General features: G+C 40.6%; 1 protein-coding gene across 1 annotated transcript in view; it reads left to right on the top strand.

Moving 5' to 3' along the window:
* LOC138594764 (zeta-sarcoglycan) overlaps positions 1–26229 on the top strand; it is a 179532-nt gene that overhangs the window by 123434 nt on the left and 29869 nt on the right. The window contains exon 6 of the mRNA XM_069665980.1: positions 2938–3010. Coding sequence (XP_069522081.1) covers positions 2938–3010 — 73 coding nt within the window. The remainder of the gene's footprint in view (positions 1–2937; positions 3011–26229) is intronic.

The following is a 26229-nucleotide window of genomic DNA, read 5'->3' as shown; positions in this document are numbered from 1 at the left end:
ATAATGTCGGACAGCGGTGAAAAGAAGTAAAGAGATGCGCCAGCCACTTTCAAATCCAAAGTCCTGATTAGTTTTTCCAGTTGTTCTGCCGTTTTGTAAATTTAATTTACAGACTGAAAACAGGTTCATTGTTTCAGCTCAGTTTGTGTCCAATTCTATGAAACTGACACCAAATTGCAGTGAATAAAAACATGAATCTTGCACTTCACCTTTTAAGGAGCATGTACTCTTATGTTGATCAGATACCTTGATGTACATGATTGTCTTGCGATATATCAATCATCACAGAATCTCTGTATCGTGATATTATCGTTGTCGTGAGTTACCCTGCGATTCCCACCCCTAGGGTTGAGTTAGTTTAGGAAAACTCAGTGGGGCACCTTTAATACTTGGCATCAACAATTAAGGCGTATTTTTCCTAAACCAAAAGTGTTGTGTAGTACAGATTCATTGTTCAGGAGCTTCAGGAGGCCGAGCGAGACAGGACTATTGTCTCAGTCACAGAATTCTCAGCTAAACTAAAATTAATTCTGCATCCAGTTATCTGACATATAATTATACAAGGATATTATCGTGACGTGTTGCTGTCTAAATTGTAATTAAAAGAGGAGTATTAAATGAAAAAGAGAGGACGTATCAATGAGAGGGCTGAGCCAGATGAATATAATTGCAGAGGAAAAAGACGAGAAAATGATCAGTGAAACGAAAATCTCAGAAAGTAGACGAAAAACTGCTCCAAATGATATGTGATTATGTTCTCTTTCATTTGCTGATTCTCTCCTATTATGCATTTACACAAACAACTTCAACTTTCAAGGTGAACTATACAAACAAAATAAGTACGCACACACACACACACTCGGGTCTGGGTAATTGAGGAGACATGTCCATTAGAGGCACTCTGAAGGAACGCTGCTGTCATTTACTGTGTGATGGAGGTGAGAGAGGAGAGACTGAGCAGGGGAAAGAATGCAAATATGAACTCATCCACTCAGCTCATGCGCTCAGCTCCAGTGGAGTCATGCTATGCTAATGTTTATTTTTTAGATTTGTAGCTAGATTAATTTTTGGCCTCTGCAGCAGTGCGAGGTGCACAGCAGAGACTGCAGAGCTACAGTGGAAGGTTTTATATAAGCCAGCTCTTTATGAGAATAAGCCAGAGTAAGCCAGTGCCGTGGCAGCTAGTGAGGTGTGATCGTAGAGGGCTTCTGCTTTGATTTGCATGTGTGAAAATAAATATCATGTTTGGATTGTTTTGGTTCCAAAGTCTGGCTCAATTTATGGGTGTTGTTTACTGGGACAGGTGCCAACCAAAAAGCTACGACAGGCTTAGAAACAATTTCAGTTCTCAGCAGAGTCATCAGCAAAGTATGTGAGAGTACTGCAGATATATAGAAGTGAAACTAAAAGTAACACAGTGAGAAGCAAAGAGAGTTATCCCCCCAGAATTGTTTGTGCACTTCCAACATAAGTGGATTAAGAACAGTGTGCAATGTATAATAGCAACGTCGTTAGCAGTTATCTGAAACGGTGGCCTTATCTACTAAATTACCAAATGTTAAGCTAACGTTACTTGTGTGTGTAGTTAACGTTACTTACTGTCCAATCTCTGAACCCTTTCGCTATCGTTGTTTTTAACTTACTTTACTTACTGTCTGGAAAAAAACATACATCCTGCTTCCTTTGTTTCTTAGCTAGGTTTTCCTCCATTTCACCTCCACTGACTGAGTGAGCGACCAACCGTCAGAATCATATTACTGTCCCTCAATTGCCACAAAAGTAGCTTAATTGCCGATCATAACCGAGGGCCCGAGGGCCAACAGAACCTGCCAAAAATAAACCCAATACCAGAACTCAAAATATGCACTGCCGATTAAACCATCATCACCACTATCATTGCCAGATGTGTTATAAAATACACAGATTTGTTAAAATCAGACATAAATCTGTTCTCCCTCCTCATTATCATACCTTAGGTTGCTTCACTATCTTATATTTTGTCTGCTATACTTTTATTTATAGATGGTATTTATTAGGCAATATAGGTCTACCCACCAGCAGACAAAAAAATCTGCGTACCTGGAAACCTGCGCAGACCAAGTGTACACTTGGGAGGGGTGTCAGACAACATACACACCTGTGCATTGTTCAGTGGACGTTAGAATGAATCACTAAAACCACAGTTTCAACTGAAAAATGCACCAAACAGTACCCTGAAAGTGTAGGTCTTTTAGATATACAACTGGACTGTCCTCCCTGAATCTCCTTGAAACAAACTTTGCATATGTTGCCTCAAATTTACAATTAAAATGGCCTTTTTTAAAAATCTGAATGGCTGCCAATGAGCAAAGTTTCCTTGTGCAATATTAAATTTTCAGCAGTGCTGAGTTTCCTACATGCATCTACAGCCTCAGCAGGAGTCATGACCAGCACTTCCCCCAAGCATCTGTTCAGGGCTGCAGGCGAAAGCTGAGGTGGCTGCTGCACACGGGGGGGTTAAACACTGCATCATATCAGGGCCAGCGTTTTCTATGGAAATGATGTACTGCGTGGAACTATTTTGCACCGGTAAAATGTGCATGGGGGAAATGTTATGCCTCCTGGGTGACATTTTTATCAACATATCAGAAGAAAATACTGAACAACTCTGACATCCAGTGTGTGACAGGATATAAACCCTCTGCGACAAGTGTTAAAGTCAAACATCCTCCCCCTTTTCATTCTATCCACCACAGTGGTGCTAAATGCTACCAGTAAATGTATGTACACATTACTTATGGAAATATTTTGAACATCACTTATTTAACACACAGAAGATCTGAGCTTTGTGTCATGCATGTAAAGTTTCTGCCTCATCTCTAAGAACAGACGCATGATGCAATATTTTGCAGGCTTTAATACAAAGGATCTTTTCTTTTACTCTTATTGTGTCCTCAGGGAACGAAGGCGTGGTGTTCAGCCATTCTGTAGAGACATCGCATGTACGAGCAGAGCCGTTCCAGGACCTTAAGTAAGTACTATGAATTATTCTGGTGTTATGCATGGGTAGGCTGTGTGTACGTGTTTGTGAGTGTCAGACAAGCAGTCTCGCACATTTCCCTTCTTGTTCCCCTTGTTATTATTTTAGTTGTAGTTGAATGTGTGTTAAGTGTGTACTTGTGAATAAATGCTAAGTAACACCACAAATAATTTCAGGAAAATGTTGCTAGGTTTGTTAAGTAGCCAGCCCTGTGGTACAGCACACATATAATCAGCTCACTGCAGAAAGAGGTGTGCAGGTGACTGGCGGCCTGACAGGCCTTACGCTGGGAACAAAAGCCCTCCGGGATACAGTGTACAAGGGTCAGACTGTTACCAAGTGGAGCCTGCCACTGATACATGCTTTTTAACACATGTAGTGCAGGATGTATGCCCAATTCCTCCTACCTTTTTAGGTGTTAAATGTATGCACACAGAGATTGTATCAGACAAAGATGTTTAAAGGGGGCTTCATATTTCACTCTGTGATACCTGTGGAGTAGCTAAGCATAATTTACAGTTTAAAAAAAAAACTCACGCTGGTGCTCTGTGCAGGCCCTCATAGAGCTTCTGCCTGAAACGACTCAGTCAGCTCTGTCCCTTTAAGAAACCCCGCCCCTACAAGCCCACTTTCTTCTGATTGGCCAGCTGTCTGTGATGTCACAAAGTGCAGCGTGTAGAAAAAAACTGTGTGAAACCTGGCGTTCACAGCAGCCTGCAGACTGAGCTGAGAGACCTGGGGATTACTCCAACATACTTTTACCTACAGATCTGAAACTTCACCCACTTTTAGTCTGAACATCCAACATTATAACATTATATATATATGTCTTAAAATGTGAAAACAGCATAATATCCCCTCTTTAAAGCCATTGTAATTTAATAAGGGCCAGGCCTTAACTAGATTCAGAACTAATGAAGGGTTAAGGTTTGTCATTTATTAAAAAAAAAAAAGGTTGAAAAGAATCAAACTGGATTTATCTTTTGTGTATCTTCTCCTCTCCCCTCTCCTGAATTGTGTTTTGGGTATTTTTCAGGTGCACACAAAGTTCTTTTATTACTGATGTCTCAGCCTGATACAAGTGTTATCAAACAGCCTATAGTTGAAGTGGCTTTTGGGGATGAAAACCCAAACAGGGGGAGGGGGAGGGGGTAAAGAGATAGAGGCACAGAGAGAGAAACAGAGGGGGTGCTGAAGAGGTGATAATGTATGGTAGGAACAGAGATTCTCTGTGCGGGGGGAAAAAGTGGAAAAGGGAGAAAGAGATACAATTGACTTGATTAAAGGGGAAGACGCAGGGCTGGGGTTGGGGTGGTGAAGAGGACAGTGAAAAGATAGAAGAAAAAGAATGCAGGGGGGCAGAGGAGGGTGACAGAGGGAAAGTTCAGGAGGAGGGGATGGAAGTTAGTGTAGAGAAGAATAGATTCAATCGAGCCAGTTCCTGCAGCCACATTGAGGTGTAGCAAGAGATAATGTGATACAGCAAAAATATGAATGCATTTAGGGTGTGTAAAATCGCCACAGTTCTTTCTTTATTTTTTGTGGAAGTGGAAATACGCAGTTAAAAAGATTGAAACGAACAATAGGTTACATAAGTTTTGTCTTTTCCAATTCAAGATTTTGGGTCAATGTTAACATGAGATATGATATAATACAGTTAGGTGTTTACATGCACCAGCAGATTTAACCAGAACAGCTGCATGACATGTGCAAAGTGATTACATCATGCATTCACCTAACTCATCGGTTAAATTTCAGCACCCACCCGTGCACAAATATAATTTTGTCAGTTAAGTAAAACTACCTGTTTGCGAGTGACTGAAATTCCCAACAGATTTGGCCTGTTTTATTGGATTATTCCGTTTGGCCTTTGAACCAATTACAGTTGGAATATTTATCATATAAATATAGCTTATGTTTGGTTAGGTTGATCCACCACAAGAATCATATTATTATTATTATTCTTTATTTAAGTTCTCCATCCAATCCAATCAGTTTGCATGAAGCTTAGCAGCTGCACCATCAGTGGTCACTCTTACTTAAACATTTAGGAACATCTAGCAAAAGTCCCGATTGAGTCTAACATTCTTTACATGTTATTGTTTTTAGCTAATTGCCTGCTTAGGCTGATTTTTCGGTTAACTGCACGCTGCCTTTGTTTACATTTTCCAGGACAAATATTTTAAGTGAGTGACACATGTGACTGTTAAAGAAAGCAGGTTGAGCGTTGCTGTTAAAAACCAACACTTAAGCATGTACAGGACAAAATCAGCGAAGAGATAAGAGGTACAGCTTTGTCCACAGGGGGCGCCAAAATCAACACAAACCAAAAGGTCCTCACAGGAGCTTTAAGGCAACTGCTATATAAAAGGTTGCCTAGTGTGCCACGTACCCTGGGCCACTGTCTTCCATACTTGTATGTACTTATGTAACCCAGACAGGCAGATAGAGAGACAGCAGGACATGATGGAGATAGAAGACCCCTATTCCTCCTAGGGCACCATAATGGCTACAGCCCAAAAGTATGGTTTCCCCAGTTGCTCAGTAATCCTTGACACCATTGCCAAGTCCTGGGTTTGAACCCAGTCTGGGACCTTTGTCAAATGTCTTCATTCCATCTCTGTCCCCAATATTCCCCTTTCTCTTTTCACTTGGCAATTAACTCTGAAGAAGAAAAAACATAAAAGCGAATCAGACATAAAATAGGTTCAGAAACAGAGACATTGTAATTGCTTACAGGTATGAGATGGACGGAGAGAGAGAGAGAGACAAAGAAATGTCTGAAAGCAAAGTAAGATGGCCAGCAGAGGAAATGGGACCTTTTACATGCTGAAGGATCAAAGGAAGAGGAGAGGGGAGGGCAGAACTAGAGGGAGCTAGATTAGCTGAAGGAAGTGACAGAGGGAGGTGTGGAGTTAGGTTGGGATGGAAAGATACAGAGAGGAGGAGGAGCGAGAACATTGGGTCAGTGCAGATGAGCAGGCCCATGAAACCTGCGGTGAAGGCCTCAGGTAAGAGAGAAAAGGAAGAACTCAAGTGACTGTAAAGATTCCACACAGAGAATCCATGTGCGCCTTTATGTCACAAACATCTGTGGATTGACGTAAAACTAATTAAAATAACTTCATGAATCAGTTCTGCTGTTATTGACCTTCAGCGTCATCGCAACACGGCAGCCACCACTTAACAGCATGAATCAATGGATACAGGAAATCAACATTACACACAAAAGTATACGTCCATAAACATGCACAATGGAAGAACCAACTACTAAATAACCCACATAGTAATTATGATACACCAGGTAGTAATGTGCATCACATTAAAGTGAGCAAACAAATAGACAAAAAGACTGCATGGATCAGAAAGAACATTGGAATACATGCATGAACCAACCATATGAATACTCCAAGACACATCTCACACGTCACACCTATCACGTCTCCATTAAACTAAACCTTGGAAAATAACACTTATAACAAGGAGATTGGGTGCGTCAAATACTTCCTCCTCTGCGCTATTAGTCATTAGTTGTGAAAAGTATGTATGTAAGCTTTCAATAGAAGTGTTTCAATATGTAAAGGGATGATGCCCGACGAGGTGGACATTATCAGGGATTAAATAATAATAATCTTGAAGATTTAAATTTAAATAAATGTCTGTTAAGTCTCTATCTATCGCCGAATGAGGTAACACAATGGTGATTAAGCCTATGGCCCACTGATGAAAGCCTTTGCATTTGCAGTACATAGTATTATTATGGACTGGGGGTCTGGTGCGACATTGGCGGAAAAGATCACAAGCGGCGCCAAGTTAGTGACGCTTTTTCCATCAGCCAGCAGTTGTTGGTCTGCCAGAGAGGATAGGCAGAGCTAAGCGGCTGTTTTTCTGGTCTCTGCAAGTAAACAGTAATCTACTATGGCTGAACAAACAAAGAAAAGATCGATGACTACAGATACAACTCAGATGAAGGTAAACGTCAGCGAGGAAAATCAAGAGTTGCAACTGGAGCCAACTGTGGACGTCATACATGCAACATCTGGGAGGTGTGCTCCGGCAATTACGGTGTATCGCCATAGGTGCCAACAAAGAGAACGAAACTGAGATCTTCGAGATTATACCACTTTAATGGAAGATGGAGATGTTGGAAAGACTGGTCACTACTAGTAAATAGAACAGATTTTAGCTCTGACTTTACAACGGGAGAAATTCTCAGTCCATTAAGTTCATAAACAGCTTTGGCACAGTTTAACCAGAAAGCTAAGGATATGCTACAAAGACACAAGGTCAATAACATTGCATAGGATTGGCTAGCTTAACTGCTATGTCATTAAGCCGAAATTAACATCTAGATTTACATGAACAAATGACAGGCCATGTTTACTGCCAGCCGCAGCCTGAAGTAACAATTTGAATAGTGAATGTGATGTGATATCATTGATTATATAATCAAACGTATCAGCACATTTAGAGGGGCAGTGTACTTCTTGCGGCTTGTGAGTTACAGGTGCCATCGTGTGGTGTTCAGAGGAGTCTAAAGGACTTCACTCAGGGTTGTAACAGTATGATTAGCGATATTTTACACCACTAATAGAGCTTGTATCAACGGGAAAAGAAAGTATAGGTTCCCCCTTTTTTTTAAATTCACAGGCTCCTTTCCCCTTAAAGATTTTAATCCCTCTCTGCTTGGACAGTCCCATCTTTCTATCTTCCTTTTCCTCGTCATATCTTTGTCCTCATCTCTCCGCCTTCTAGCTCTCTCGCGTTGACTAACTATCTGAATCACATGCACACTTTTTTCCCCCGCTCTCATTCTGTCTGGATCTTCCCCACATGTGCATTCCATCTTTCTCCCTCTCTTTCTTTTTCTGTCTCGTTATGAAAAGCAGAGCGTTATGCAGTGAAGGTAAATGGGACATGTAATGAGCGGATTGAAGTCCATTTAAAGCTAATGATCTATCTTACAGTTCAACATCGGCGAGGGAGGGAGGGAAAAGAGGGAAGCAGAGAGATAGATGGTACACACTTTATGTGATGAAGCACAGGTCAACAAATTCCCCTCAGGATACTGAAAAGATCAATCTGAGTCTTAAATACGAGAGATATCGGCTAAATTAACTCTTTTTACATTTTTTTACTGTTAGTTATTTGTAAGTACTTTGACTTCTGCTTAGATTAGATTAGATCAGACACTTTATATTTTGTCGAACACCAACTTCATAGCAAGAGGGTTGTTGTGAACAGGCACTTGACAGTATCAGTTAAAGAATCAAACACTACTGCTGTCACTTTTTAGTTTTAAGACCAAAGAGAGAGGACCTGATTGCAGACTTAACGAAGGATTTATTAAAACCCAAAAAGGAAAAACAAAAGGCTTACAGCTGGAGATTCCAAGGGGAGCGGGTAGAAATGAACATCCAAAAGAAAACTTAAATGGTCCAGAACATGAGGAAAAACAGGTACAGCCACGGGAAACATCCACACAAGGAGCAAGGGTTTGGTGAAAACTAATCTCATTATCATCAGGCGTGGATTTTTAGTATGGGAAGTCTTCTGGTTTCTGTTTGTTGTACGCTTTTAGTCCGAGTAATATTGACCAATCACGTATCAGCAGGCTGTGGCGTGTGCAGGAAAAACAGTCCGTGTGAAGAGCAAAAGCAGGCGGAACGTAATCCGCCGTAATGACATCCAGGCTCCCATCAGTGGTAACCTGACGACAATTTAGCTTCCTATTAATGTCTATAAACAGACATCTGCAGCAAGTTCAGCTAACAATCCATTCTAGATCAAAAATTCAGATAAATTCCCTGACGCTTTGGTACGAAAGCCATTCAGCGTTCAGATTTCCCGACTGCCTCGAATGCACCAGAATTATCGATCCGACCTCTACTCAACAAACGAGCATTTTAATAGTAGGTTTTTTTCTCCTCTTGAGGACAGACCTGACAAAGCTTCATTTTTACTTTTACTATTCTGCATCATGTTAAAATTTCGCCAAAGTTAAGACCTGTTAATTAAAGTCAATCACAAGAAAAACAGGTTTTTTGACTGTCCTAACTGAAAGTCATTTATCGCTAACCGCTGGCTAACACTCAATACAATGGGAAGGTGAGGTTAATCAATCACATGTGAGGCTAATCAAGGAACAGGTGGAAACAATTAGGGCGGGGCTCACAAAAAAACAAGCAGGAAAGCACACAAAGGCAGTAGGTAAAGCAAGAGGGAAGGGTCAGTGACAAAGTAAAACAGGAAATGAAAAGTTCACACTGAAATAGATAACAAAAAAGGATAATAAATGACACCTCCAGTCCTGTAGTTCAACACCTCCGTTTAATAAGAAAAGCTGCACCACCACAAACTGCAGCTGAATGAAATACTGCAGCATTTGTATTTGCATTCCCTCTGTGTGCCTGATCCAAAGGAGAAAGCAACTATAGGCAGCCTTTAAGTCTTCCACTGTGCCAATCACAGTGACCAGAGTGGGATGCATTGAGGATTTCTCTCATTGTTTAAAACACTTCAGGAGTGTTTCTGTGGGTCGCAGACGTGAAGCCAGAGACACATGAATGCACAGACACGCCGAGCTAAAAGTGGGTTATGCTAGCAGCACAGAATGAAATGCTCAGCAGACTGCTTCCCAGAGAACACTCCAGGAACGCTACGCGGTGCGCTTTCAAAGCCCCCGGTGTGATCGCCACTGTAAGCCGTGTTCACACTATTCTGCTTTTTTTTTGCAAACTGCTTTCCCTCTTTAAAGAGCGCGGGGTGCGGCCGGGAGGCAGACACAAAGCAGCCGCTTTGGTACAAAAAAATGCTGTGCCTGGCTTTTTTTAAACAGCGGAGTTCAACGTCTTAGAGAAGCATTCATGACAGCGGCTGACTAAATAACTTGAAAAAAAGAAGCAGGGATTGACAAAACGTCGGCAGTCGACAACAACAACAAACAGAGTGAAAATGGAGGAAGCAGCTGTAGAAAAGTTTGTTTGGTGAGCACACAAGCTGTGGGTTTTTAAGGGTTGTAGTGGGAACAGTTTACTGATAGAAGCAGCAGCGACTCCAGCGAGTCACTGTGATAACAAAACTGCTTTTCATTATCAGAAAAACATGAGGCTGAGGCAGCACTTTGACTACAAAACCCACTAAAGTGTGGATGCACCTTTAGGTAGACAAAAATGTTCCCTGTGCAGGGATGCAGTATTTACTGAGTGTATAAAAACAGGAGACGGAATGTATCAGAAGATAACTAGCCATTTTCAGTCCCTGCTGGGCTTCTGTGATATGAGTTAGAAAAAAAACTGTTATGTAATCTTTACATTAATTAACAACTATCTATCATTACATTTCCACACGATTTATCACCACGTTTTAATATAAAATATATTCTTAATAAGAACATCACAGTTTGACAGTGTGAATGTTTTAGCTAAGAATGCTAATCAACTAAAAGTCTTTTTTCCCCCGTTTCATACACAGAAACTTTGAGGAAACAGCTGAAGTTGACCCTAAATCAATATTTGTTATGATGTCAGCCGTTACTTGTTGTCTTTGATGAACGTCACAGGATGAAAAACATTTTCTTAATGTTGCGTTCTTTGTTTAACTAATATCTTTAAAACCAAAGTGTTGGATTGATAAATAAGAAAGTTATTACAGAAAATCAGCTTCTTATACACAGCTTATGCAAAATCACAATGTTTGATACATAAAAAACACATCATTATTTAGCATTAGGACGCCAGAAGGCCTTCAGTTACACAATGTAAAGGGCATCTGGCTTCCGGAAGGTGAAGATCCAAATTAATCCAGTGAGATCCATTGTTGCTGGCTTTTTAGACACAAAAAAGAATATTAGTTTCTGCCCATTAGAATCGGACTTGATTCTCCATGCAGTGTCATTGTTGGACTAAACATGGCCTTAATGGAGCAATCATGACCACAATCATCTTTTCACAAAGTTCTCTTTCAGGTACTTCGTGACCTTTGCTTGTTGAGTCTTCTCTTAAAGGTGTGGGTCAACATTTATTGTTATGCAACAGTTAGTTCTGAAGTAATCTGATTGGACAAGAGGCATTCCATGAGCGCTGATATAGAGTATAACAGCACTGGGACTTTTCACTCTGTGTATCACTCCTCCTCAGCCAGCTGTTCTGAATACTGTTCATTAACATAACAGCAGACGTGTATGTCTACATTGATCGAGCTGGTACCTCTGAATCACACAGCAGACTCTTATTTCACTGGTTCATGATCAATTAAAACAAACAGATAAATGTACGTGATAAAAAAAGCTGATCTGTGGTAACCTGTGGACACAGAGTGCAGGAGAATGTTTGGGTTGCTTGGCAACAAAAGTCTAGTTTCAGTGAAGTTGTGGAACTAGTCGAGTTGGTGGAGCAAAAAATAGTCTGTTCTTGATAGTTAATTTTTACTACTATCTCCTGCATGTGTAACCGTTGTATAAAATCAATATCACACTTGAGGTCGTGATGTTATACTGAATATCAGCACAGCTGTGATTCGGTCATAGGCGCGAGAGCCGTCACTTCCTCTCATGTGGTATTACTTCATCATCTTACCTCAGAAAATTACCTTTTACTCCAAGTGTTTCTTATATTTTCTCAAAATCCTTCTTTTGAATACTTTATTTTTCTTCCTCCTCCTCTCCTCCCAACACTTTGACTGATTGACTGACAGCACTTAAATTATTATGATGAACCTCATCAATTCATATCTGTTCTTTCATCATCTTTGCACCTTCAAGTGTATTTGACAGTTTGACATCGTATGCTTTGATTTGTCTACAACTGTAACGTGGATGTGGCTATTTTTTACTGACACCATACTGTCAAACTGTGTTTGTTTCTGCTTGTTGCTATCATTGTTGTTAGTATGAACGACACTTTTTCCCCACCAAACTCTGAGAAGGAGAAAAGAGAGTCACACTGAAGTACACTCAAGATGTGGTTGAAAAAAGAGATTGTGTTTTTCAAAAAATAACGATGTTTTGGGAAAAATGAGTGACATGATTCCTGAAATCACCCAATAAACACTGACAGCGCGCTGCCAAGTGTGGAGACAGATATACAGGTAGAGAGGGAAGAGTTTCAATCAGGACCATAAAAAACTAAACACACAGATGAGTGGATGGAAAGCTAGATTGACAGTCAGGCAGCACGGCAGCATTGATTGGAGCTGTCATCTGCATACTTTTAAATAAGTTCCAATTTTAGTTCTATGTAGGTCCTAATCCCCCAGGTTCTCCTCTCTGTGCCCATCTTTGGTGTTTTGGCGCCTTATTTCTCAGTGATCAGGCTTCAAGCGGTGTGGGCAGCACTGATATATTTCCCTTTGGAGCTTCTGCTCATAAATTTCTGGGGTCTGTATGTTTTTCTCTTTCTGGAGGAAACTTAAAACACTGGCATAACTTGAGACATTTTCTATTACAAAAATTATGTTGTTATAAACTATTTTAAACTTACATTACCTCTACACGAATACATAAACTCCAATTTATGGTGATGTGTTTTTTCCTTCAAGCTGCGTCCTCGTACCGACTAAAGCTACTGCTGCAAACTTCACATTTCACACCAGGGATTAGGCTGAAGGTCATCTCATCTTACTGTATGCTTAGGTCATCAAATGTTTGGAAACAGAGAAAGGTCAAATAGAAATCAGAGACAATATTATCTGCGTTGCCCTTTAGCACAGTTACCGGCTTAACGGGGCTCCGCCGGATGCGATAAATAAAGGAACAATAAGGCACTTCGGCATCCAGAGAATTGAAGTAAGGAAGGAGATCAGAGATGGTTGGGAGGACAGCTGAAGGAGGGACAATGTTCTATGGCTGATATAGGTCCTACGTAATTGCTCTACTAAGTGAGCAGCAGAGTAAATAACAAGGCCTGTCAAATTTATGTATTAATTTAAATGAATTTATTCTAGAAAAAAATAACATGTCAAAGCATTAACGCAGATAAATCACACTCTGTTATGCCCCTTGACCCAAAACGTCACTGAGAATACAACCGTCCTCAGTAGCTTTGTTTATGGGGCTGCTTTTTAAAGCATATTGATGAGGAAGAACACAGAGGACACACACACAGGCAAAGGAAAACTGAAAGGGGAGGGGCAAGCCGCTACATGTAAATGTATGTGCAAGGGCGTCAGTTTGGGAGGGGACTCTGTGTAGACAGGGCCCGAATGTGAAACACAGAGATGAAGGGAGGGCCCATTGAGAGGTTATTGATTGTTTTAATGCGATTAATAAATCCCAAAAGCCTGCAATTATTTAGGACTTTTTCAAATCATTTGACAGCCCTAAATATACCAAATAAAACGATCACAAAGTAAAGAAATCTGTTGTAAATTAAATATCACACACAGGAGTATATGAGTTTGAGGCAGCAGCTCCCCTGACAACAACACGCCTGAGGAAGCAAAATCCAGAGGACGACCTTGGTTTTACTCGTACCATGGGGGACATCACCACAGCAAAAAAACAACTGCAAGGAAAAACACTATTAGACAGAGACACAAAAATCAATCAACGATTAACCGACCAAAAAAAAGTTTGAAGAGTCTCACACAGCAAACACTGCGCTGACGCCAGCGGACGCGGGGTAACCTGAGGTCTCTAACTTCATCTGAAGCTTGGCTCCACAGCAGAGAGAAACAAGCTGCCGCGCAGTCAATATCTCCCTGGTTTTATCCACTCTTTCATCCTCTTATCCCTCCCTCTGCGACTTCTTCTCCTCTATCCAAGTCCCGGGGTCATGAGAAGGCTCCCCGGGGAGAGTTAGGCCTAACACAAGCAAGGGCATCGCAGAAGGATTTGTGCTCGGCGCCCCATCCCTCGCTCTGTTTCCATGTATCTATCTATCCTTCCATCCAAGAAAGTTAGAGAGGACTGCAGGAGAACTCAGAGCCCTGTCGGACTCAGGGGCATGGGAAAGGATTAGATTTAAAAGGGGAGAATACTGTAGGGTAACAGTATGAACATGGGCTCGGGACAGGAAGTTTCTCAGATATGGATGTAGATATATCTTTATGTCTTTATACAAGAGCACACACACCACGCAGAGCGTATGTTTCTACTGTAGGTCTATGCAGCAAATGACGTTTCAAGGAAAGGAACATTTAATTGGAGCAGTCTTTCATTAACTTCTCAGAACTACTTTATCGTTGTGATAAACCAGTGTTGCTGCTGTGATGCTAAAAATGTTACAAGATGTCATTGATAGTCTCACCTTCTTCACTTCGCTCCAGAGTTCAATCAAAGTGAACTTCACACCAAAAACCGAGAGGCATTCAAATATTGAGTTAATATGAGATAGACGTCTTATTCAGGAAATATATATTGTTTCTATCTTTATTTCTTAACTATATTACAGAATACCCAAGTAATATAGAAGGGATGCTAGATGGAACAGATTGTTGTTTTTTAAAATGTACAGCTTTGTGGACCGCAGTTGTTAACATGCTAACCACACTTGCTTCTGCAAATCGGTTTACTAACCAGGCTCATTTCTGCTTTTCGGCACACCACAAGAGTAAATTTCCCAGGCACATTTTGTTCTTACTTAGTTGAGGAGAGACTTGATGTTTTGCATCCTGACAAGCTTATTTTTTTTAACATGGTTGGTAGCCATACACCCATTTTTTGACATCAAGTCTAAACAAGGTTGTTTGATTTTGGTCCATTAGAGCAGTGCTTCCCAACCTTTTTTCTTCAGAGCCCCCCCCCTGCTTGTATCTAAGAGACGCTGAGCCCCCCTAGCCCACACACATGATTCATTACAAATCTTTGCTGGCAAAAATGAACACCAATCAGCCTAGAGTTTGCAGAGGTGTGGCCTACAAGCTTCTGTATTTGAATTTTTTAATAGTTGAACAGACTTTTGATTATCAAGTAAGTGCTTTTTCAATTATTTTATTTAACATGTGCAAATCTAATCTTTACAATGTTAGTGCAGACAAAGCCTTGCGCACCCCCAGTGATCTTTGGCGCCCCCCCAAAGGGGGCCCGGACCCCAGTTTGGGAACCACTGCATGTTCAGGTTCACAGAATAGTTGTCTTTGTTCTAATGATGGTTTGTCGTCAATTATTGGAAGCTGTGAATTATTTGTTGTATTTTGCAGAGTCAGAGCCGATCAAATTGCTGAGGATCCTTAAAGCCCAGTTTGAGAACTAGAGCCACCTCCATAACTGTCTGTGGAGAACTACTTTATCCTCTGATCCTTGACCAAGTTGAAAACACTCAACACAGATTAGTGCAAAATTGGGAATTGGGAATGTGTTTAATCCTCCTTCCCCTCAACAAATACTACCTCGGGGTGGGTGTTACTATTCATGACTGATTGTTTCTTTTCACCAATGTGGTTTAATTTTCTATTTGAGTAACTTTTTTCTAACCATCTGAGCTCAACAAGCTTTGCATTGGGATTTCAAACCATTACAGAGTCTAAAGTAAGTTTCCATCCAAATTAAACCAGGACACCTTGGTGTGCTCAACCCTAGAAAGCAGAATTTAGGAAGGCAATTTGTCCGTCTTCATTACTTTGTTCAGACATTCTCATTGTCTAATCCAGTGGTTTTTAATCCTGGTCCTCAGGAGTGCCGCTGGTCTGTCTTGAATTCCTGGTAATTCAATTCACCTGGTGAACTGTTTTGCCCTTGGTATGCCATTCATCACTCCATCCTCAAGCTATTATGCCTTTGTTTCATTTATTTCTTACAGCTTCTACTTCCTTACCTTCGATATCATGTACCGCTGTGGTTTTCTGATTCAAAGTTAGGACCAAAAGTTTTTTTCTCTGTAGTAGGTTTCTAAATGACAAGACTGCTAATAGGACTTAATGGCGCTCAGTCCTAGGGGTGCTTCCAATTTAACCCAATTAAACACTGTAAAATTTTACGAGCCCTTGAAGTACGGATTGGGAAAATGATTTACCCTGTGGTCTCCATTTTTCTCTTCCCCCACGTTAACCCACACACCAACACTTTAATCAACTCTGAAGAAGTTTTCCCAACAACTTGATGTTGCAATCAGAAAATGTCTCGAATTACTTATTTGTGGTATTTCTGCTTGAAAAGACACCAGTGGATATAGCAAGAAGAGTAAACATATGCGATTCTAAGCACACAGCACGCTCATTATCTTGAATACTTAAATGGGCCAAAGTCAGAGGTTTAACAAATAATCCACAGATTCTTGAACCATCTCATTAGAGAAGCACACTTCACATTTACATTTAAATTGAGGTTACAATACTCAGATCTGGCGATCTGGATAAGGCCTGCTTCCCACGCACATCCTGAAGAAGTCTCATAGTGAAGTTCATGGAGCCAGGTTCTCCTTTGAGCTGCCACATGGAGGAGCATGGTGTAGGATGGCAAAGTACACCGTCTAATTAGCTCTAAAAAAACCTCAGTTAGCCCGCCCCTAGCTGTTTTTTGATTAAAAGTCTGGATTTGTGTCAAAGTAATTGGAAATCATTAAAATTTAGAATGAGCCACATTCTCTTTGAACTGTGCCCTTGGGAAAAGCTTCACTTCACACAAGAGTTCCCATTAAAGAAGAGCAGTTCAACTTGCTTGATGATTTTTGAACAATGCCCCTTTTTATGTGAATGCTTGGGGTCAACTTGATACAGGGATCGATTACAAGTTTGCCAGGTTAGCTTTCATTCTGTCTCGCTCTTCTCTCATTCGCTTTCATGTTGTGGGCGGTGATCGCCAAAAGCAGCGAGGTCTTTAGAGAAGTCAAATTTGGCTCCGTAGATTGTGATGCGGGATGCAGATAAAAACCCTGACACTTAGTTTTCTATCAGACTAAAGTTGCCTCCAATCAGGTGAACCAAAGAACTTCCTGCGATCAGATTTTTGGATGCTTCTAACTTTCCCCTTTACCGCTCTACAACGAGGGCAATCGGCCCTGCCCCGCTCTGTTCTGTCTCTTATTGATCAGACACACAGAGAAATCATTGAGAACAAAGAGAGAGAGGGAAGGCTAGATGAACAACAAGCGGGCACGGTTATGGGAACGATCCATAATGTATCTGAGTTTCTGTGTGTGTGTTTGTGTATTTGTTAAGAGTGTCATGTTCTACAAATTGAAGCAGGACTTTTTCCCAGTTGTTGACATTTGGAAATAAGAGCAGTAAACTTAACAAGCTGACGTGATAAAGATGGTGAGGATGTCCCCTGTCCTGGTAGTGGTGTACAGAGTTTACAATTTAAAAAAAAATACAATTTACAGCTGATGCTTACATACTGAGACTTTTTATTTGTAATGTTTTACTTCATATTACTAGAGGAAATAGTTGGAACCCAGCTATTTCCTTTAGTACGGCAACTTTTTTGGGCTTCCGTGTAACTTCCAGCCAAGACTTCCTTTCCAAGTGTTGCCATAATTTAGAGTCTGACAAGCAACTTGAGAAACGAGAATGCAGTTTTAGCTGAGAGACAAAGTCTGAGAGCCTATTATTAGATGCACTTCCATGCAGATGTCTGTTTATAGTGATTCATTCAAGCTAAATAGTGGCTGCATGATTAGCAATGGGAGATGGGATTGTTTTATGGCAGATTGCATTCTGCCTGCTTTTGCTCTCCAGACGGACGGTTTGTGTCTGCATACAGCCAACGCCTGCTGGAACGCTAGTGGACTGTACTACACAGACTACAAATGGGAACCAGAAAACTTTCAACATCCAAAATCGTGTCACTTGCCTAATCCAGAATCTGTTCATAGAGATAAACACAACCTAAAATCTAAATGTGAAAGCTTTGTTCATTTCGTTTTAATTGGCTGTCCCACTGTGGTGATGATTGGATCTTCCATCCATCCATTATCTATACCGCTTATCCTGTTCAGGGTTGCGGGGGGCTGGAGCCTATCCCAGCTGTCATTGGGCGAAGGGTGGGGTACACCCTGAACTGTTCGCCAGTCAATCACAGGGCTGACACATAGAGACAGACAACCTTCACACTCACACCCAAACCTACGGGCAATTTAGAGTCACCAATTAACCTAACAAACATGTCCTTGGACTGTGGGAGGAAGCCGGAGACCCCGGAGGCAACCCACGCATGCACGAGGAGAACATGCAAACTCAGAAAGGCCCACCTTGCCCAAACCGGGGTTTGAACCAGTGACCTTCTAGCTGCACCACCCCACCGTGCAGCCCCATGATTGGATCTTGAAGAACTTATATTTATATATGTATTAACCTGGTTACGTTAATTGAAAACATCTTTCCCCACCTGGAGAAAAGAAGTGGTGCCCATGAGGCAGGGAAGTAGGGCCTGTTTACCTTGACTTACTCAGCGACTGTCCATCACTCAGGGCTAACATTCACTGTGTAGATTGTTCAGTTCCCTAACAACTGATGTATCGATTCCTCTCAGTGAAAGACCTGAGAAAGATCTTCCACAAACAAATGACATAAATCGCTCAGTGAGTGAGTATATCCCTACAGGTACGCTCATAACTGACTGAGAGCTCAACTGAACAGATCTCAGGAAGACCTCAGGAAGTGACTCAGTTCAGGTCGTTCACCCAGAAGAAACCAAAGATTTGTGTATGACACGACATCACTGCGTGACCTGCATTTCACCTTTCTTTAACAAATGTCAGGAACTTTGTGCTCGGGTTAAAACACTGCAAGGAAAACACTGGTTGTGTCTCAGACAGAGCACAAAGACATCTGAGACCAGCAAGGGCTCAAAATATTTCTCACCACAAACAATGACTTTTAGTTGCTGGATTTAAAACTAATGGAGTGCGATAGTTCAACAGAAAAAAGTGTAAGCCACATATTGTTGAAGTTGTATCATAAATATGAATATACATTTTCACATTTTGACCAAACAAACTTCCACATTAGGGATTTTCCATTTTGTATAGTTTTCCAATGGACATACCAAAAATGTGTTTTCCTACCCACTTTATTTCTGCTCTTGTTACATCTTACATATTTGTTGCCTGATTTATCTTAAGTGGCAAAGTATTTTTTCTTGTCAAGAAAGTTCTACTATCTTCACAGCAAGCAAGTCTTTCAAACCGTCTAATTAGTCAGGGTGGAAAGTGAGCTTTGAAAGAACAGGACTTTGATTCCAGTCATTGGGATTAACTCTTACCCCCCAGAGCTAACTTTAAGCGCTTTGGTTGAGGAAGATGTTTTTTTGGAAAACACGAATAATATAATCACTTTATGCTATTTTGATGTTTTAACTTAAAACGCTATCTTTCACTAACCCTAACCAGTGTTTACGTGTTGCGTTATACTGTCAGTCATGCAAAGGAGTCGTCATGCATGTTCCTCTTCGTAGTTGGAGTTGGTTTCCTCTGATGATTGGTGTCGGCCAATAGTGTAATATTTAACACTGGAAGTAAGTGTATTTGTTAGTCAGTTAGTTAGTTTGTTAGTTTTTTTGGTCATACATAAACATTAGGGTTGTCAGTCAATAAAAATATTTAATCGCGATTAATTGCATGGTTGTTCATAGTTAACTAGTTCATAGTTAGCGATTAAACGCAAATACATTTTTAATTTTTACCTGTTGTAAATTTACCTTAAAGAGATATTTTCAAGTTTTTAATCCTCTTATCAAAATGGGAAAAATATGCTTTCTTCATGCATACGTATGTTAATTATTATTGCAACATTCCAAAACAATGACAAATACTGTCAAGAATATTCTACAGAATAACCTGGCATAACATGGCAAACTCAAGGTCAACAAGCAACAGCAGATGGGCATTTTGACCTGAATGTAACATTCCTAAGTAATAAGTCGTTGAGTCTGCGGTAGGAGATAAAAAATAACATCATTTAGTCAAAGTTTAATCACGTGAAGACATTTTTCACAACCTGGGGCTCTCTGCATCAGCTGTGTGCTTGGCCAACAAGTGGTATTTAACGTACTCTATAACTTTTGTCTTGTCCAGAGAACCATCTAGCAGGGCTTTGAGGCTGAACTTGCCATTTAAAAGACCCTTTTCTTCATCCATTTCTGCTCACGGAGGTTTGTTTCTGCTTACTACTTAACTTTCTCCTTTCCAACGTAACAAACTTTTCCCACAAGTCATTGCTCCCCATTATTTTAGTTTTTCTTAATTACTTGACAAAGCTTTGTTACACCGCCTCAGTAAACTGTACGCGGTGATGTTCTGGCATTATTTGTCTTTGTTGATTGCTGTTTGCATGTGTTCGTCATTATTTATCAGCTGTTGTTTGTCATTGGGTGCTGTTGTACACATCTTGAGGGGGAATATGTGAAAACAGCAGCACCCAGTAAATATTCAGCAGTCTTGCCATATTGCCTCGCATCTGTTCCTTGTGTAAATTTCAGTGTGTGTGCGTGTGCAGCTCTGGCGTGTTCCTGTGTGTGGGTTGCAGTGATAGACGGCTGTTAATATCAGATTTTGCGACAGAGCCAAATGTTCCGCTGTGGATAAAGACTATTACAAATGGCTGGCGGCTGATTTGGCTAGACTCTGAAATCACAGCATTCAAATGACATTAAAAAAACACACAGACATAAATACACAAACACGCTCACAGACATTTATACACCTTGTATGCATACACACACATGCTGCTAATCCGAACACACTAACAAGCAGCCGTATTATACTGCGAACCATTGAGAAAATCTGACTTCATGGTTGAAATTCAGGTCAGGAAAGAAACATCCTGAACATCCTGAACACTTTGCCAAAGAACCCGCCTGGTTATCATTACTTGATAAAGTCTCCATTATTGTGGTAGCTGCAAGGTTTCTTAAACTGAAATCTGAATATGTGATATAACTTAGCTTTTTTTTTAAAGTTGCAATGCAAGTTGCTGTGTTTTGAAACTTTTTTTCTGTTTCACACATCCACTGAAAGCAACAGGGACAAACACTCCAATATAGCCAAGTATTGGCTGAAGGAATTGTTTGTCCATTGACATCACTTCCGGTCAATCTCTGTGTAAGGACTCTAAAGGAAATTGCCATGACACGCTCTTGTCGCACTGCACGAGCCCGTTACAGTGCTAAGGAGAATCTATGCATTATTCATTACATTTATGCTACAGTAGTGTAAAAAAATTTAAAAGAGACAGGGGGATTACCATCTCAATGTACAAACTCTTTGAGATCCACGCCGACACACACCTCAGTAACAGAACCTCTGAATGGTCATTAGTCTCAACACAGGGCACCAGGACGGGGCTAAGTGGACGACTAAACATGGATAAATGATCATAAGAAGACATTGAGTGTTGCATTTATTGTTATAGAATCACTTTATAGAGCCTCCTTAAAGATTACGTCGCTCATGAAAGAGAGACAATCACACCGGAGCCTTGTGAGGATGAATCAGCTCTCTGCTTCACAGCAAAAAAAAAAAAGGAAAATGTGTCTCTAGCAGCGCTCCAAAGATATTGCAGATACAGTGAAATGTGCCCTCTGATGATTCTACAACATTGCTGATTTAAGGGGATCAATATTTTGAAAATTAAAGAAGTAAGTTTTATGACGTCGCACTCTGGGGAACTAGGCTAATTGGTCATAGGTTGAGAAAAATTTGCAGACATTGGTTGAATTTGCGTGACTTCGCACGGTCGCAACTTCCTGGAGGGACTATCTAGCACCTCTAATAATGATTAGGGCATGGTGCTGTATCGTGTTACCGGCTCACTCAGGTGTTAAAGGAGAAGTTCTGTATTTTTAAACCTGGGCCCATTTTTTTTTTTTTTTTTTTACAAATTTGTGTGTCAAAATGATTATGTTGCAGCCATTGCGGCTGCAACATAATCCAGGGGTAACTGCACCCGATCAAAGTACGTCCACTAAAAGTGCTTGTTTTTGCCACTGACAGGCTCAGATTGTTTCTACAGGTGTCCGACAACATTGCAAAAATTATCCAGACAAAGGTCATCCTTTTTTATAAAGAGTTAGATCCTTTTTGTGTAACTGGAAACAGAAGTCTCGCTCAAGGAGAAGTCTCGCTCTGAAATCTCGCGGGCACTTTAAGTGGACGTACTTTGATCGGGTGCAATTGCCCCAGGGGATTATGTTGGAACCATTGTGGCCATATTGCGACTACATGCGGAGGATATCAGCTGGACTGATTCCAAAAGTTTTTGTTGAGTCACTTCGACACCCGAATTTGTAAAAATAGAGCCCAAGTTTAAAAATACTGAACTTCTCCTTTAATAATGTAGTTCTGTTAATAGATTCACTGATGACCAAAAGCCTCTAAATCATTTGGATCATTTCCTTTGTTTTTCACCAGTGTGCATTCATAATTAGATTCCACTCTTATTTCATATTTTCAGACTGGCTTTGATTGAAATCTGCAAAACAGCAAGCACGTAACTTAAAATAGGATATACAAACTTTTTAATTGTGAAAATAATTTTGATAACAATGGTTCAGTTAAAATACTGCATTTTCCTGACAGCAGTTTAAGACTGATGAATAAATTAAGAATGTGCACAGTGACTGAAGAGTGAAATAAAAGTTGGAGGTGTGTTATTAGTTGTTGATGGGGAGACAGTCTCTGACTGTCATGATGACACACTGTAATCATGCTGGCAATCAGATGTCATTGTAAGAAAGTTTTCTTTATTGTTGGATTTACTGTCTGCACTTGGATCTCACCAACTGGTGACTCATGTCTTCTGAGGGCCAGGGGTAAAAATGTAAACAAAAGGGAAGCAGCACACAGAATGTTATATATCATTTTGGGCAGCCTATATGGAACTGTATTATATTTTCCCCACATTAGGGGAACCTTAGAAGGTACTTTATATCGTTTTCTCCACTGACAGAAACATTATCATCAATCATTGCATATTTTTTCTTTTAGATCTCATAGGAACTAGATATTTAACTGAAGAAAAAGGGCTTTGTCTTTGTAGAAATGAATCTACAGGGGGGAGATGAAAATGAAGAGATGTACACTTGAGTAACGGAGCAAAATGGGGAGGTTGAAAAAAGGGAGATAAAGACATGGGGAGATATTCCATTTTTACCACCATGACCTTGTTGTTTGTATGATTTTCCGCTGAGAAAGAAAGAGCACACACAGCCAGTCCGGGAGGTGAGGGACGAGGGGGAGGAACGAGAGACACACTGATGGGATGACTGTAGGAGGGCAGGCGATGAGGCAGAGACGGAGATAGAAAACAGACTTGATCTTATGATTGTCTCCGTCTGCTGAAGATTTCTTTTTCCACTCTGAACACACGCTCCTTCTTCTTGTACCCCCTCTCTCTTGATCCCTCGTTCTCTTACTTCATGTATTTCTCTTTCCTTTCTTGTCTTTTGGTCCTCTGGGGGGAAAGTATGAACAGCCCTCATATCATCTGTGTATGTGTCAAACTATTGTTCGCTTTTTCTCCCAAGTGGTCTTCCGTACATGTTTCAGAAAGGTGGACATGACTCATTTGTTCTCACATGTATCCCATATATGATCTATGATCATGTATAAGAAACCCTAAAAGAATGACGCATCTTCCCACAAATATTCACCACAGTTAAAGCTCGACAGCATGCCTCTTCTCCCTGCACCTCATGGTGGAGGATGAAGTTTCACTTTCTTGAAACACACTTTCATCCCACTAATTAGACTTGGGCTTGTACTCACTTGCCCTTAAAACTCACAGATTTATTCATCTGCTAAACTTACATCCAAGTCCAAAAAGTTAAAAGTGGCCAATAGCTCACAAATACATTCACATCTTAACTAACTAGATTATAAATGTGTTTTTAAAACCAATATTATTTCTTACAATCACTAAATGGCGATAAAACCAAGAATGCCAAAAAGAGGCAGGAGGGACGAGTCGATTTACTCACTAGTTAATAACATTTTGATAATAACAGTGTAACTGATTACAATGACATTTTACATGGTCACAGGCGAAGCACTTTTTATGCTGCTTTCACGTGGATTCAGGCTGATGGACGGCAAACAGATATAATTGTTGGTAAGAGTAGGGAGGACATTTAGGTGAGGCCAGAGAATAACAACGGCAACAACAGTTACAGAACACAGCATTGCAATCCTAAGTAAACATATCTTCAAATAGCATGACAAGTATCGATGTATGCCCAAAAACTGTGAAAATCTGGTAATACAGCAGGCTTAAAGATGAGTTCAGAGCAAAAGTGAAGAGAATATTCGCCTGATGTTACTCACACCAGTTTGACCGTGTGATCATTTGTGTTAAACAAGCCAGGCGGCCATATTTGCCTCTTCCGATATGTTGGCAAACACGAGACCAGCATGTATGGGCTCACTTTACTGTCACTTCCAGCAACTTCAGGCTTGCCAATGGCCAGATTGATGTCATCTTGGCGAGGTCATGATTTCTCAGATGGAAACTAACACTACGATTCCATTTAATTTGCAGAGTGTCCGTTCATCTTCCACTGTTAGTGTAAGTTTCACTGTAACTAGCAAGTCACACAGCGGCAGCAATCAAGCCAACTACAGCGGTATTTCCTTTTAGTTGTTCATAATAAATGAGCCAAAAGGATGCCGAAATAACTGTATTGTAATGCAGATTTGTAAGAAGTGAAAAGTCATGCTTTTGAATGGAGTTTGGATAGACCATTTCTGATGCATCTCAGGTTCTAAACGCTCACAGACTTTGACAACACAGTGTCACACTAATTTCTAGGGATACACGATATTATCGGCACGTTATCGGTATCGGCCGATATCGGCTTAAAAATGAACTATCGGATATCGGCCAACACGCCGATATAATTAACCGATAAAATAATGGGCCGCTGCATTCTTGATTAAATGCCCAACCTCGGCGCAATGTCCCCAGCGCGAAGAAGACCTGCGTGGCGCAGCGTGATGATGTCACGTGTGTCTACCTGCAGCATGAGAGAGTTAGAAGCCAAAATGTCCTTGGCGTGGAAGTTTTTCAAAGTGTCCGAAATAGATATCAAAACTGCTATTTGCAATGACTGCTCAGCTTCGGTGATGCGAGGAGGAGCCAAGGCAAAGTCTTTCAACACTACAAACTTCAATTAACTTCGATTAACAATCTCAAGACCCGTCACCCCGACCGTTGTAACAAATGTGACAAGAGTATCACCATTATACTGTACGCTAATTCCAATACAGAAGAGAGTTGATGATCTCTGCAATTAGGTGTGCGGGAAAAATATATCGGTATCGGTATCGGTAATCGGCTAAATGAGTTGTAAAATATTGGCATATTGGATATCGGCAAAAAATCTAATATCGTGCATCCCTACTAATTTCTTTAATATGTGATTGACACAAATGTATTCATTAGTGGGATTCATGTTGCATTATTTGCATGATTCTCACAATTCTTGTGGCCTAGCGTGAATTTGCACCGGGCACAAGTCCTCATAAAATACTGTGACCTGTGCTAAATGCAACATACAGTACAGTCAGTCTTTACATATTAACTTTGTGATTCTTTACCCATGTTTGATTTAATTCGCTATAGTCTTTGTGCCACAATATTTTTCCATATATTCAGTAACGGATGGCAGTCAGGTCAGGGTTTCTGTACGTTAAGGTTGAACAGGGAGGTCAGGTGCACTTTGTCAGCTTTCGTGTGAGCAGATTGAAGTTCACACTCTAATTTCCCAACATATGTTCTTCCATCTGTACAACCAATACTGTGAACAGCGCGAGTTGCTCACTCGCATATACGCCTCTAATCAGTAAATCTCTCAGTGAGGATGCACTGACGCTCCTTTTTTATCTGTTGTTCATCCTGATGTGTTCTGCTGTTACTTATCACTATCACTATCTTCAGTATTAGTTCTATTCTTATCTTTACCCTTCTCCATGCTGCTGCAAATATCCAACTTACCCGAAGGGATCATTAAAGTTTCATTCGCTCTTCGGAGAAATACAAGAAGCACTATTTGCGAGGCATATTAAATATCAAGGAATGTCGTACAATTGCTACAGATGACATTAATACATGGGTGCCTGTAGCTGCCTGTAAGGATGATGTCTCTATCAGTGTCGAACCGAGCCGACGTGAGTGAGCGCTACATAAGCAACTGAGAAGTTTGCAGAATATTTCTATGAAATGAACATCTTCATATCTGACTTTTTCACCTGTAGAAGGTGAGTTTTTGTATTTATACATACCAGCTCGTCCTTAACGCGTCATTAAAAAAGCTGCATTCATTACAGAATGCGTGAATCGCA

This window comes from Semicossyphus pulcher, unplaced genomic scaffold (genome assembly GCF_022749685.1).
Source record: "Semicossyphus pulcher isolate SPU_LCO1_2020_fin unplaced genomic scaffold, fSemPul1.0.p SCAF_17, whole genome shotgun sequence".
Classification (NCBI taxonomy): domain Eukaryota; kingdom Metazoa; phylum Chordata; class Actinopteri; order Labriformes; family Labridae; genus Semicossyphus; species Semicossyphus pulcher.
This window is presented reverse-complemented; position numbering and strand designations above follow the sequence as displayed.